Genomic DNA, 14,873 nt, shown 5'->3' on the forward strand with positions numbered 1-14,873 from the left:
TGTGCATCACATATTACAAATCATCATCTTTCATAGCAATGTGGAAAATGATTTTAAAAAATAAAGTCCAATAAGAAAGTGGGTCACAGATGTCGTCCCTGAGTTGTGACCCCCTCCCTGCTACAAGCCCAGCTAAACCCGCCTGTCATCAAGGAGGCAGCCAGAAAAAGCAGGAGGAACTGATAGTGATACAGTGAGCAGGATGTGAGTCTGATGGTGTCAGATGGATCTGTGTTGTGACTTTCAATCCTGCTCAGCTCTGATGTCAACACATGCCACGCTGCTGTCTCTATCCATGCTGTCACTCTGCTTTAAAAAGAAAGCTGCTTACTCTCTGCCTCCTTCTCCTCAAAATATCCCTGCAACTCACTACCTTACTATCACTATCAGTCTTACTACAGCACTAAATAACTAATAAAACTAAAGACTAAATATGTGCAGTAATTAGGGCTAGGTATTGGTACTTGATCCATCCTTTTTGCACTCCGAGCTAGAATATATGGACTTGCTCACAGCCAATCAATACAAAATTTAAAGCAACATGTGATTGGTCCACTGACACAGCAGCTACAACCTGTCTGTGCATTTTTGGTGCAATTTAATGTTTCTATTCACATGATAGGTATCTAATGAATTGATATATTATACCAGTTACCTTAGAGTTCATTTTCATCTGCAGCCCTTTCAGTAGGTTAATATTAAAAAATATAACTACACAATGTCACATACAGGACACATACAAAATACAAAGTTACACACAATAACACACAATAGCACATCAATGTACAGTCAGTGGTTACAGAGCTGAGAAGTTTTTAAACAAGGTTTATTTTTATTTTCCATTTTCCAAATAATCAGTACAATTTCTGAAGTAGGCACTGGGCTATAGATTCCAACCCACCCACCACCCAAATCATTCCAAAACCCACCGCCCGTTGTGTTCCCACCCCATTCAGCAAGTTATTCAAGACATCAAATGAACCCATAACAAAATTTTGTAAAGTGGATTTAAAAAAAAAAAAAAAAAGCAAAGAAAGAAAGAAAGAAAAAAGAGGAAAGGGAAAAAAGAAAAAAGATTAAGAATAAAGCAGAAACAAAAGAGGGAGAGCTACAATCTAAATTGTAAGCTCACTTTCAGCAAGTAATCGAGCATCCGATTCCTACACGAAGACTAGAAAAGGGTTCCATGTCGAATGGAATTTGGATATAGATCCTCTCTAATCTTTTCTAGTTTTAACGACTGCATAACCTCTTTAATCCAACATGCATAAGTAGAAGGGGAAGCCTCCTTCAATTTGAACAGTATCTATCTCCTAGCTAATAAAGTGGTGTAGGCCAATGTGTTTGCCTGAGTGGCACATAGATGTGCACCAGCCGGAACAACCCCAAAAATAGCACTCAGAGGAAAAGGTTCGAGTGGGTAGTGCAGGACAGTGGCCAAGGCATCAAAAATTGATTTCCAGCATTGTGAGAGTTTCGGAGAGGACCAGAACATATGAAAGAGACTGGAAGTTTCTTGTTTGCACATGTCACATGTTGTGTCTAGCTCTTTAAACTGGATGACACTATGTCTCAAGCATATTGAAGAGGAGTGTATCCTTTTTATTACTAACTCCCAAATTTCATCAGGAAGACATCTCCATATCATTCTCCCATTGATTTTTAAGAGGTTCAAGGGGTACCTATAAATAGGTCCTCCAAATCTCAAAGGCTCTGTCAGAAATAAAGGGGGGAAGGACTGTTTTTTTGCGATAGGGGTTCCAATAGGAGGATCTTTAAATTTGAAAGCCTCTCTAAATAGTTTCCAAATTCTTAACAGATTCACATATAACTGGGTTGGTAGTAAATTTGGATATGGGGGGAGCCAAAGGAAGTGCTGAGCAGAGGAGGGAGTGGAGGGGTGTATGAGATAGAGATGACGTCTCTAGGGCAAACCAACATGAAATTTTGGTGTGTATGAACTTGGCCTGCCAAAAGGACAATGCTCTTACATTGACAGAGGGAGCCCAGACCAGCGTTCCAGTTCTAATTTGGTACGACCCAGCAGAGGAAGAAGGTTACATTTAAAATGATCACTATATCTCCGCGTTATGACAACACCCAGATAAGTGAACCTTCTAAGTGAAACCTTGAACAGAAGGGAGTTAAGCGGAGATTCGTCTGTCTACCGTGCTTTAGATGAGTCAGAAGAACCTTCTTCCTTTTTACAGGAAAGTTGAGGCCTTTCACGTTCCAGCTGGTGCAGTTGATTGGCTTACACACACCACTCCCTGTTCCAGATGATAGTGGCATTATTAGTCACAACAGGAGAAAAAAATGGCTTGAACAATTATTGACACAGCCAGAGAGAGAGAGACAGTTAGTAAAAGACATATTCACCATCAATAAACCAGTGGAGGAAAAAGGATTTTGGGATAAAGTCCAAAAAAGAACAGCATATAGCATCATCCATAACGTGCTGCCCCCCCCCCCCCCCCCCCCCCAGAACCCTCTCCCCCTACTCCCACTCCAACAGGGGCATACAAACGCTGTTGCATACACTAAACCTCCTAGCAGACATTGGGGTCCTGCCAGACTGACCAATAGAAATATAACATAAACTCAATTTGTTATTATAAAGTGAATACATATTGGGGCATTGCTATCATTCAGGGGGCTGGCTATAGCACAATACTGTAGATTAAGTGTAAATAACAACCTCGGATGCACACACACAGTTAAAAACTCTTTACTTTCTCATTTTAGACCAAAGTACTATAGACCCGACTGACCCTGAACACAGTAGGAATGTAAATAAAATTCAAAAAGTAAATGAATAAGTAAATAAATAAAGCATCTCAAAATGAAGGGCCCCAGGTAAAATATATAAACCATTTCATAAAATAAAAAAGAGTAAACAAGAAACAAACAAGAGTGCTTTAAACTCAAGTGAGGTTATGCAGGTATGAACTGTAAACACAGGGCTAATAACAGCCTGTAAATTAGCCAATTACATCTAAGATATGTAACAGTTGTAACTCAGAGAAATGGCCTTTATGCAAAACGTATAAACTGTAAAGCCAACCCACCATCAGCAAATGTGACAGTCGTAACAGTCCACTCCACCAGTGTACAGTTTATGGGCTGGAGTTTCAGTGAGTAACGTAGATGAGCTGAGGGAGGTAGCACAGCTAGCACAGGTCCAAATAGTATCAAAGAGGCGGTCCAAACACCATGCTAGCAGTGCTAAACAAAAAATAACAACTGTCACGTAAATAAACATTACCATGCTGATGTAACAATCCCATTTTACCAGCGTATTCCCAAAGTAGTACTAGACGTAAATAAACATTACCATGCTGATGTACCATGCTGCATATGCTATGTATCCAGCTAGCATTAGTTAACACAGAGCTGGCTTTTAGGCATAGTGCAATAGTCAAAAAGGGACATCACAGCACAAAAGATATCGCCAGAATGATTGCCTGTACTTAGTTAATAAAAAATGTCAATGTAAAAAACCAAAGCACCATTATTTGTCGAATTATTGGACAATTGGCAGGGAGCTCCAAAATCTTCCACCTTACCCACACATCTCACCACCGGAAGTCATCATCAGAGCATAGAAGTTTTTAGCAGACTTTTAAATTTGATGACTAATAGAAGAAGTGACACTGCATGTCAAAAGGAAGTAGTGTAAGTTTGGTTAGGTTCAGGTTTAGATAGTGGTGTAAAAAGAGCTGGTTTTAGTAAAAGTTGCAATAAGTACAACAGGCCTCATGCAAGAAGTCATCTACAATTTTTTTCTTGTTTTGATAGTACCTGCTGATTCCTGGGATTCACCAGTGTTTCCTAAACAGAGAAACCTTTATGAATGGCACTCGTACCAAGCAGTCATACCTAGATAAGCTCTCACAGTTCACAAATTGTCTAATGCAGCGATATATAGCATATAGATATATAAATTTGAGGAACACAAAATCACATAAATGCCATCTAATCAAAGAATTTTGAAGAATTTTTCAGAATAATTATAGTAACTGGATCATTAAATCAGTGGGCTAAAGAAATACTATTGGTCAACTTATTTGAATTAGGACTATAATAAGTTTAAGGTTAGTTAACAGTACTGCTGAAGTTTATCTTCTTCTTGCTCTTTTTTCTGTGATGGCATTTCTGTGATTCTTGGACATTTGCACACAGCACAACATCTGTCCTTATTAAGTGTGTATGTGGTGTTATCTGTGCTAATAACAATCAGCCACAATCAGCCTCCAATTTAAGATCTGTGGGATTGATCATTCAGCATGTCTTGGCTAAGAGCAGGACAGTTAAGAACATTTGCTGCACCTGGAGACAGGAATGATTTAGGAGAAAATATAAGAGACATTTTAGAAAATGTTGCTGCATGAGGCCTAATGTTCTCCTCCTGTAAATTAACTAGAAGTATAAAGTAGCATGAAACAGACGAAAATAACACGTTTCTGTAATTGTATTTAAATACAGTCTACTTGCATAAATATATTTAGTTACTTTTTCCCACTATGTGTGATTTGTTGGTCAGCTGTGGTGCATTTAGCTCCAAGCAGCAGAGCAAGCAGAAATACATTCAGGTCCCAGAGGAAACCATCAGTTTCTCTAAAAGATCATTCATCACAAGCCAACAAGGTGTTTTGATAACACTTACTAAAGATAAAACAATACCATTACATACAATCCACAAAGACTGGAATTATCTGGAAGAAAAAAAGGTTCCGTCTGCTATACTATGAAAAAGATTTTTAAGCTGTTTCCTGAGCCTCTGTTTCTGAATCAAAACAAAGATGGAAGCCCACTGGCTACCTGAAAGGAAATTTAATAGAGTGGTTAAAAATCATTTTTATTGCACAATGGAGGGAATATATTCTGGTAATACCTTCAAAACAGCAGTAAGTGTTGCAGATGAATAATCTTTGAGAGAAACCTGAGGTTACCTCTGTGAGGAGAATGTATGCTGACGAAAAGCACTAACTGGGGCTGCCATTTTTTTCTATCACCATTGTCTATTTCTAATTTGGACATTTTGAGATGAACTTCAAACTTCCTCAACCTATATAAGTGTTTGAGTTGTTGTCATGCTGCTCTCTGTAAGATAAATAAGCTTGATGCGTCAGCAGAAAACATCAAGTTCAAAAGGAGGAACTCCTTCACAGATCATGGATGTTTAGGGGTTAGCTGTAGTCTCTAATGTATAAACTACTACCCTCTTAACATATGACATAAGGTATGGGAGAATGTGTTTACTGGCTTTTATAGTAAATGGTTGCAGGATTTATAGACATACAGTAACTCAACTTCCTGTGTGAACGGACTTTCTCACAGTCTTTTGGTTTCTTGTGTGCATGAATATAGCCTTATAGTTCCTCCTCCACTCAGCTTTATACTGAGATGTAATAGAATAGTCAGAAATCCCCTATGAAAAGATGAACTGCTGTTATCTACTTCCCTTTACTAAAGTTCAGTTAACAGAGTAACAGTGAATCTAAGCAAAAAGATAAGGCTTATTTTTGTTGATTTATTTTAAAGAGAAACTAAAATCACCTTTATGTTCATGCTGGGAAAAATGCTTTTCTATTAAAGACTGGTTTATTTGAATGTGCCAGTAGGTATTCATTTATAGATACATGTTTATGTTACGAAAATTCTCTCAAAGAGGAATAGTGGTACAGAGTTGTCTGACTAAATACATGAAGCGATAGTTCTTTTACAGTCTTAATGTATGTAGCTGTGACCGGTGTCCCTTCAATAATACAATGCTACTATAATTTACGACATGAGCAGGCAGTCTTACTATATATAATAACGGGAAACACCAGCTGGTTCTGTGACGAAACATACATTTCATTACTTTTCCAATCCTCATAAGCGGAAGTTCATACAGAGTTTACACGTAGTGCAGGTGGTGCTTTCTTAAGTGTAACAGACATAATAATAGCAATATTTTACAGTTTATACAGTTTATAATTTACTTTGAAACACAACAGTGTGTGAGTCTGGACCAGTATATTAACTCTGACCGGGTTCAGGTTAGGCTTTTAAATGCTCTACTGTTACACAGTAACTTTACATATTCAATACAGTGTGTACCTGTGTGCTTACTCGAGTCCCAAAAACTCTACATCAGAGCTGTCACTGTGCGCAAATATTGCACCCGAGTCACTGTAAGGCTCACCAAGCGCACTGTCCTCTGACTCTGTGTCAGTCCCAGAGTCAAACAAAGCATCATCCTCTGTTCCATCCAGTGGAAAAACAACAAAGTTAGTGAATATTTTAGGCTTCAGATCTGTGCTAATAATGTGTGTCTCAATAAAAGCTGCTCATCTGTGCACTTTTGCATATCGCAATTCAACATCTGCTGCTGTCCTGAACTAGTGTCTGAAATACTTCCGATCAACACTCAGCACAATCAGCACCTGCCTGTGAACCTGCCTGGTTTTATTTAAAATTTTTATGTACAGCATATAGCATTAACGGGTTATCAATAGCCTGTCTATTTTCATTAGCTGCAAACACAGCTGGCGTGCTTGACACAGCTGTTTATAGGTCATACTTGTTGATGCTCACATTGTTGTCTTTATAGTTATTGTAATAGTTGTCTTTCTTAGTGTCAACTGCCTTTTACATTACTATAATCATATCCAGATCCAACCTCTCTCTGTGTTTAACTGGTGAATAGGACACATCGGTGACAGAAGAACCCCACTTTTCAATGAAAAAAAACACAGATTTTACTGTATTATCAGTCCACCCATCATACTTTTAGGACTTGTGGTCCATGATGCTTAAATGTTAATGAAAAGTTTTGGAGAAATAAGCTTATTTGCATTTAAGCAGGCAGTTAGACAAAAAAAGTGATACCCTTCTCATGTCTATAGAGTAAATGCGAAGCAGTTGACAATACATTTTTTTTATTTGTTTATTTGATATGGACAATGCTCATTAATTGACAGACAGATGTGGTAAATAAGCCAGTATTATCTGTGTGTGCTAATTTTCATCTGTTGTCCCTAGTAAGTTCTTAAAAAGGCAACCTGGAATAGGACAATAATGAGTAAAAACACATATGACTGGGTGCATGTCCATGGATGGCACATGCAAGTAAGCACCAAGACCAGCACAATGTATACCCATCAGCAAGACAGTACGGCACAGCTATATCACACAGGGCTCTAGTTCCTCAAAGTCAGGGAGGAAGGAGGCGAAGAATGCGGAAGTGAAACATGTGGGGGGGTTCATCACGTGAGAGTTCCTGTCAGTGGGGTTTTCGCCTCTTACTTGTGTCACTTAAGGGAGCCAGTAGGGTGTGTGTTTTCAGGCTGTCTTTTGGGTCCGAGCCAGTTCCCCGACTCGGAGGATGACAAGGCCATCCTTGTGCTCAGTCAGCAGATTTCAATCTTAGTTTAAGTCTTAAACTTGTCTTAAACTTTAAGACAAACATCAGGGCACAGGGGTTATCCGTCTTTCCTCTGCAGTAAAGGTGGAGGAGCACTATGTTGCACAGTGGTCTCCTCCTTCAGATCCAGTAATGTTCAGTTGAAAACAAAGAAAGTGTTTGCTGGAGCGTCCTGGTGGTGGAGTGGTTGGAGCACAATGCCACATGGTCACGGTGTCCCTGGTTCGAATCCGGCCAGGGACCTATGCTGCAGGTCAACCCCCCCTCTCTCTCTCTCTCTGGTTCCTGTCAGCCTCTCTGCCAGTTTCTCTCTAAAATAAAGCCATGTAAAGACCCCAAAAAAATCTGCTGGTCCAGCAACTCAACTCAACTCAACTTTATTTATATAGCACTTTAAAACAACCACAGCTGAAACAGAGTGCTGTACATAAATAGATAAAACAACACAGGAACATAAAACAATTAACAGGAAATAAATACTAAGATAATTGTTTTTAAAACAAATTAAAAACAATAAAACGATAATTAAAAAAAAACAAACAAACAAACAAACAAACCATAAAACACTAAAACAGGAGCAGAGTCTCATGCACGGTTGAAAGCCAAGAAATAAAAATGGGTTTTAAGACAGTTTAAGAATGGACAGTGAGGACGCTTGTGGAATATTTAAAGGAAGCTTGTTCCATAATTTAGGAGCAGCTACAGAGAAGGCTCTATCCCCTCTGAGCTTCCACTTTGACCTCGCAGATCAGCTGACCTGAGGCACCGAGCAGGAGCGTGGGGGTGAAGGAGCTCAGAGAGGTAGAGCGGGGCCAGACCATTTAAAGATTTAAAAACAAATAAAAGAATCTTAAAATGGACTCTAAAGTGCACAGTTAGCCAGAGGAGAAAGACCAGGATGGGCGTTATGTGCTCCCTCTTACGTACTCCAGTTAAGAAGCGAGCGGCTGCATTTTGCACCAACTGGAGACGTGCGAGGGAGGACTGACTGACTCCAAAATAAAGTGCATTGCAGTAATCCAGCCGGGATGTGATGAAGGCATGGATTACTGTTTCAAAGTGCTGTAGTGTGAGGAAGGGCTTTACTTTTGCCAGCTGTCTAATGTGAAAAAAGCTGGACTTCACCACAGCACTAATTTGCCGATCCAATTTAAAATCACTGTCCATCTTAAAACCCAAGTTTGAGACTGTTGGCTTAAAATAATCTGCCAAAGGACCCAAGTCAAATGGAGGGGATTCACAAAGGCCACTAGGACCAAACACCATCACTTCTGTTTTTTTCTTGTTAAGTTAAGTTAAGGAAGTTCAAGGCCATCCAGGCTTTGATGTCTTCAAGACATGCCAGAAGTGGTGTTAGGGAGAAAGCGTTTTTCTTTTTCAGCGGCAAATATATCTGACTGTTGTCAGCATAAAAGTGAAAAGAGATGCCATGCTTTCTCAGGATGGAGCCCAGTGGCAGTAAATACAGCGAGAAGAGCAGGGGCCCTAAAATCAACCCCTGTGGAACCCCATACGGCAGTGGAGCAGAGCTGGATTTTGAAGTTCCAAGGCTTACACTCATGCTTCTGTCAGCCAGATAAGATCCTGGCCACTCCAGTGCAGTACCACATATGCCCACTAGGTGGCGTAGCCGAGCCACTAGGGTGTTGTGGTCCACGGTATCAAAAGCTGCAGTTAGGTCCAACAGGACAAGAATGACATGGTCACCAGAGTCATTTGTTAATAAGATATCATTAAAAACCCGTAGTAAGGCTGACTCGGTGCTGTGCATGGTTTTGAAGCCTGATTGAAAGACCTCCAGGACATCATGCTCATCCAGAAATGGCTTTAGCTGGGCATGAACAACTTTCTCCAATATTTTTGAGATAAAAGGCAGCTTGGAGATGGGCCTAAAATTGGCCAGCACGCTGCCGTCAAGGCCAGGTTTTTTAAGTAGCGGCTGCACCACTGCATATTTAAAACTTAGGGGAATGACACCAGAAGACAGGCTGCTGTTTATGATAGCCAGAACTGACTGCCCTATACTAGGGAAAACCTCTTTAAAGAAGCTAGGAGAGACAGCATCACAGGGAGAGCCTGATGGCTTAATATGGCCAACCAGATCTTCTAAAAATGACAGAGACACAGGCTCAAACTTATCAAGAGCTGCAGAACAAGGAACAGGGGCAGAGGGGTCAGGTGCAGGAGCTAAGATAGGAGTCCTAGCAGTAGCAACCTTATCAATAAAAAAGTGCAGGAAGCTATTGCACATTTCAGGAGATGCCTCCAAGCTGACAGGCTGTGGGGCATTAAGAACAGTGTCAATGGTTTTAAATAACACCCGCGGGTTATGACGATTGGATTCAATGATGTTTGACAGGTATTCGCTTCTGGTCTCTTTGACAGTATTCTGGTAGCAGCGCCAACAGTCCTTAAGGATTTGGAGAGAAATCTGCAGCTTGTCCTTCTTCCACTTAGGCTCAGCAAGGTTGAAATTGTGCAGCATTAGTGCTGTGAAGGACTTTAAACGCAGACTGGAACACCTCAGAAATGCCCTACGTCTACAAAAGTTTGCAGTTGTACGAGTTACAATTTTCTCCAAAACTTTTGTAAGAAACAAGAGTTTGGAAAATGGTTTAAGATTTGAGAGCGCTGAAATATCCAGGTTGGATTTGATCAGTAGTTGCACTACTGCATGCTTCAAATTTGTTGATTACTTTTCATAATTGTTTGAATGTTTGGGCCAATAGTCTCACAAATCTGTTTAAAAAGTTGAAGTTTTCATATGACCAATAATTTCCTTTAGAAAAGAAAAAGACAAACTGGCTCAAACTGGTCTAAAAAGAGCAGCGATGGTGACGATGATGGCTGGGTCATAAGAAGGAATTATTATGTCAGTGAGTCTCAGCAGCAGAGTGTAGTGGAAGGGTTAAACCGATGACAGCACTGAGCTGTAGCACACAGTTTATCTCAGATAAAACAGGCATGTGTTCAGAGAAAACTGCATCACATACTGAAATATTAAACAGGTCAACCACATGTTAAAACTAGATCATATATGAGCCCACACTGTTGTACAGGACCTGTCACACACTGTACAAGATTGAAATAGTCAATAAGATTGAGAAGGTTTTTAACCAACAGCTTATCAAGATAGAAGACATGGATATGACATCTCATATGATTAGAACTCTGTCACAACTTGGCATAATTCGAGACATCAGAAAAAGTCTTTGATAATCCTTGTCATATTTCAGTGGTTGGGAGTCAGTATATCACAGGACACAGTGCTGGGTGAGATCACACATATTCAGTTCAAAGCTAGCGATTATTTTATCAAACGAAGAAATCTGAAAACACAGTAATCATACTTAGTTTTTTCACTGAAAACTGAGCAGGGCTCCCTGACTGCATTTCATTCATTTATTCTGAGGCTTGATTTCAGAGTGCTTTCTTGCTTTAAAAAAAGTTCAGTCATAACTGTTGATGTTGTTGACAAATTCTGTGTGATACTGGGCTCTCTCTATGTCTTTCTCTCTGTCTCTCTCGCTCTCTCTATATAGCCCATGTATGCATATATGTATATGTATATGTGTATGTATATATATATATATCTTAAGTACTTTGTCATTCTGCAGGTGTGAATTGGGTGGAGGTGCAGAGCAGCAATCATGGTGGCCCTGTCTCTAAAGATTGGCGTGGGGAATGTGGTGAAGACCATGCAGTTTGAGCCCTCCACTATGGTATATGACGCCTGCCGTATCATCAGGGAGAGAGTTCCTGAGGCACAGCTCGGCCAGCGTGAGTTACACACACACACACACACACACACACACACACACACACACACACACACACACACACACACACACACACACACACTCACACACTCACACACACACACACACACACACACACACAGATGATGGTAGATGTCAGTTGATGAAGAAGAAGCTTCTCACAATTCTGCTTTCTTTAGTCCTCCATGACATTAAACTGAATATCTTTGGGTTGTGGAATGTTGGTTGGGAATGTTGGATAGGAAAATGTAGAATATGGTCACATTGACTGTATACCTGAACTAACTCAGTGCCAGGATGAAAAGCAGTATTTGTTGCCCTCTGGTTGAAAGTGTCAATGCTGTCCCTCTTCTTATTTCTCAGCTTGAACATCATTGGGGAGAGTCGAGGAGTCAGGCATTTAATGAAATGACATTCTTGCTTTGTAGTTGTCATTTCAGAGCAACATCAATTAAATATGATTTGTGGCACAACTGCATCATCTGTCCATTGTTTTGTTCTAACCTGTGGCTGTATTTTATGATCAGATGAGCAGAACAGTGGTCATGGCTTACTTTTAATTCAAATCACAAGATGGCATAATGTAACAGGAATATATGGGTGTCATACATAATTTTTATTTAACACATTTTATTTTATAGTGTAAAGCACTACAAAATGGTTGTATGAAAAGTATTGTATTGTGACATATATTATATGATCAAAGGATATATATATTATATACACACAAACACACTCACACCATGGTTTGTATATTCCAGCAGTGTGTCACGCCTCTTTTATATGACAAGAGTGTTGAAAAGACTTCCTCAATCTCCTCCGTCAGGCCTTCTCTTTACTCACTCCTCTCTCCCCCAGATGTATTTTAGGAATGGAGACATCCTTAAAAATGGCACGCTGAGATCGATTTCTGAATAAACCGGAACATGTCACCTCAAACAGAGATGGGAGCAATGACAATATTTCTGTTGGTCTGTCCATCAGTTTTTCGCTTTTCTTAAAGACACTTTTCTGACCACCTTTTCTAACCAGTTTCCTGTGTTAGATTTTGGATGACTGTGAAAACTGCATTGGTTGTCAATGTACTCATGCTTTCATTCATGAGATCACAATCTATGGGAAACCACACCCCAGAACTTGGCCACTTAAACGTTTTTTACAGGGTAATGGTGTTGTTTAGAATTGTTGGCGCACTCAGATTAGGCAGATATGCTGTGTTATTTCTGTGCCTTTTGTGTACATTTAGCCTTTTTTTTGTACTGAAATACCCAGATTAAAGGAGGCTGGTACAGTCCGGTACATTTAATGTGAGTATTTTGCCTGATAACGTTGTTTGACAGTGGGCTTGGCATTGGCACATCCTATTGAAATAAATGAGCATGCTGGGTTTGTTAAAAGTCACATTCAGATCAATCGTGACGATGTCTTTTCATTTTAGCCTTTGTCTCATTTCTAAATTTGACCATTAAATACATGTACAATACTGAAGTGAGAATGAATTAAATAAACATTTTTTACAGAAGCAGATGCACTATGGTCTTGCTACCTTTGTCTAGTTTATTACAGGCTATGTAGAGTTTCAGTTGAAAACCTCCACACATGTATCAGCTGGCGTGATAGCAGAGTTATGGCTTTTTTCCCCATGCTCTTTCCACAGCATTTCTCTGTGTTACTTGTCCCAACCTGTAAGTCATTTTACTCTGAGAAAGGCAGAGTAAGAAGCCAGTGTCACTGACTTTGTCTAAATCAATAGCTTGTTTTCACTCTCCAGTGTATTACATAGTTCAATTGTCTTGGTCCACCAATTGCAATGTGTTATGTTTGGAGCATATGTTTCTGTTGAAATGGGTATTGATCATCCACACATCCACTGGCCTAGTTAACATGGACAGAGACATTTTAAAAGTTACATCCAGCACAAGCACTTCAGACAAGTGCTTCACAGTGGCTGCATATCTAGATGTGCATGCATGCCAAGAAACACACTTACAGTGACTCACTTACTATTTCTGTTCCCCTCTGTAGCCAATGACTATGGGCTCTTTCTGTCTGATGAAGACCCAAAAAAAGGTATCTGGCTGGAGGCAGGAAAGGCCTTGGACTACTACATGCTGAGGAATGGGGTGAGTCACTGTCTTATACTGAAACAACAATTCATGATACAAATTACTTTTATTTGTTTATTTGCTAGGATGAGCATTACCTATGCCCTAAAACACAGCTAGTCTTCCTGGGTCCACATTAGAGTCAACTCAAATGGCAAACATATGAGGGCTCCAAGGCCCTGATTCAGCCTTACAAGTCTTTTTCTATTGCGTTGGGATCTGAATGTGTTAAAAAAAGGACCTATCTAGACATTAGGGCTGGACAATATATCGATATCGTGATATGAGACTAGATATCGTCTTAGATTTTTGCTATTGTAATACTGCGATATGTCATTAGTAATCTTTTCCTGCTTTTAAAAGCTGCATTACAGTAAAATGATGTAATTTTCTGAACTTTCTGAACGTTTTGTACCTTTTACCCACTTTGTCATTATATCCACAATACTGATGATTATACATCAAAAAGTTCATAGTATAAATATTTTGTGAAAGCATCAACAGTCATCTCCACAATATTATCGCAATATCAATATCTGGGTATTTGGTCTAAAATATCATGATATTTGATTTTGTCCATATCGCCCAGCCCTAGTAGACATTTGGCAGTTTGACGTTTGTCTGGGTATATATAATTTCTAACTAAATAACATTAAATTTAAGTTCAGTTATTAAAGAAGAAATCCATCCCCAGTCGTCTGTTGACATAAGTTTTCTTCTCCTACACTTTAAGACTTTTTTTCTAGCAGCTTTAAAAATGTCACCTTTTAAGGACAGTAGAATGAATCAGCTCTGCTTTGTTCAGGGAAGATCTGTTTGGCTTTCTGATATCCAGTTTAATAATACAGACCTCCTGACCTGCTTCATCTGTCTCTCAGGACACTCTGGAGTACAAGAAGAAGCAGAGACCTCTGAAGATCCGCATGTTGGATGGCACAGTGAAGACCGTAATGGTTGATGACTCCAAGATTGTCAGTGACATGCTCATGACCATCTGTGCTAGAATAGGTTAGCTCTGTCACATCTCATACCTCACCTGGACAACACTGCTTTCTGTCTATGAATACATCACCCCCAGAATATATTAATACTTATGGATAATTAATTTTAAAGTAAATGTATTAACCTGAATCTGTTTGTTAGGCATTACAAACTATGATGAGTACTCATTGGTTCGAGATATTGGTGAGGAGAAGAAGGAGGAGACCACAGGCACTCTGAAAAGAGATAAGACTCTGCTGAGAGATGACAAGAAGATGGAGAAGCTGAAACAGAAGCTCCACACAGATGATGAATGTATGACACAAACTCTTGTTCACTGTCTTTAACACACTCACTTCATGGCCTGCAGTTTCACACTGGTTAAACTGAAATGTGCAAAGTCATGAGTCTCCCAGTTGGGTTGTGCATCACCAACTGTGACAGCCAACTGATTAATCTATTTCCTTCTATTTGGCCTCTGGACAGGATGATTGACTATCTGCTGATATTGAGTATGATCTGATACTTATATTCACCTAAATGTTGATCAGATATGTAAGCCATCTAGCACAATGAGATGACAGGTGTTAACTAAGC

At 39.6% G+C, this 14,873-nt stretch overlaps 1 protein-coding gene across 2 annotated transcripts in view; it reads left to right on the top strand.

The window, feature by feature from the left end:
* tln1 (talin 1) overlaps positions 1 to 14,873 on the top strand; it is a 79,523-nt gene that overhangs the window by 20,095 nt on the left and 44,555 nt on the right. For both annotated transcript variants that reach the window (XM_053340472.1, XM_053340473.1), the window contains exons 3-6: positions 11,029 to 11,191; positions 13,216 to 13,313; positions 14,174 to 14,303; positions 14,439 to 14,591. In XM_053340472.1, coding sequence (XP_053196447.1) covers positions 11,062 to 11,191; positions 13,216 to 13,313; positions 14,174 to 14,303; positions 14,439 to 14,591 — 511 coding nt within the window. In that variant the 5' untranslated portion in view covers positions 11,029 to 11,061. The remainder of the gene's footprint in view (positions 1 to 11,028; positions 11,192 to 13,215; positions 13,314 to 14,173; positions 14,304 to 14,438; positions 14,592 to 14,873) is intronic.

Source organism: Scomber japonicus, chromosome 19 (assembly GCF_027409825.1).
Source record: "Scomber japonicus isolate fScoJap1 chromosome 19, fScoJap1.pri, whole genome shotgun sequence".
Lineage (NCBI taxonomy): Eukaryota > Metazoa > Chordata > Actinopteri > Scombriformes > Scombridae > Scomber > Scomber japonicus.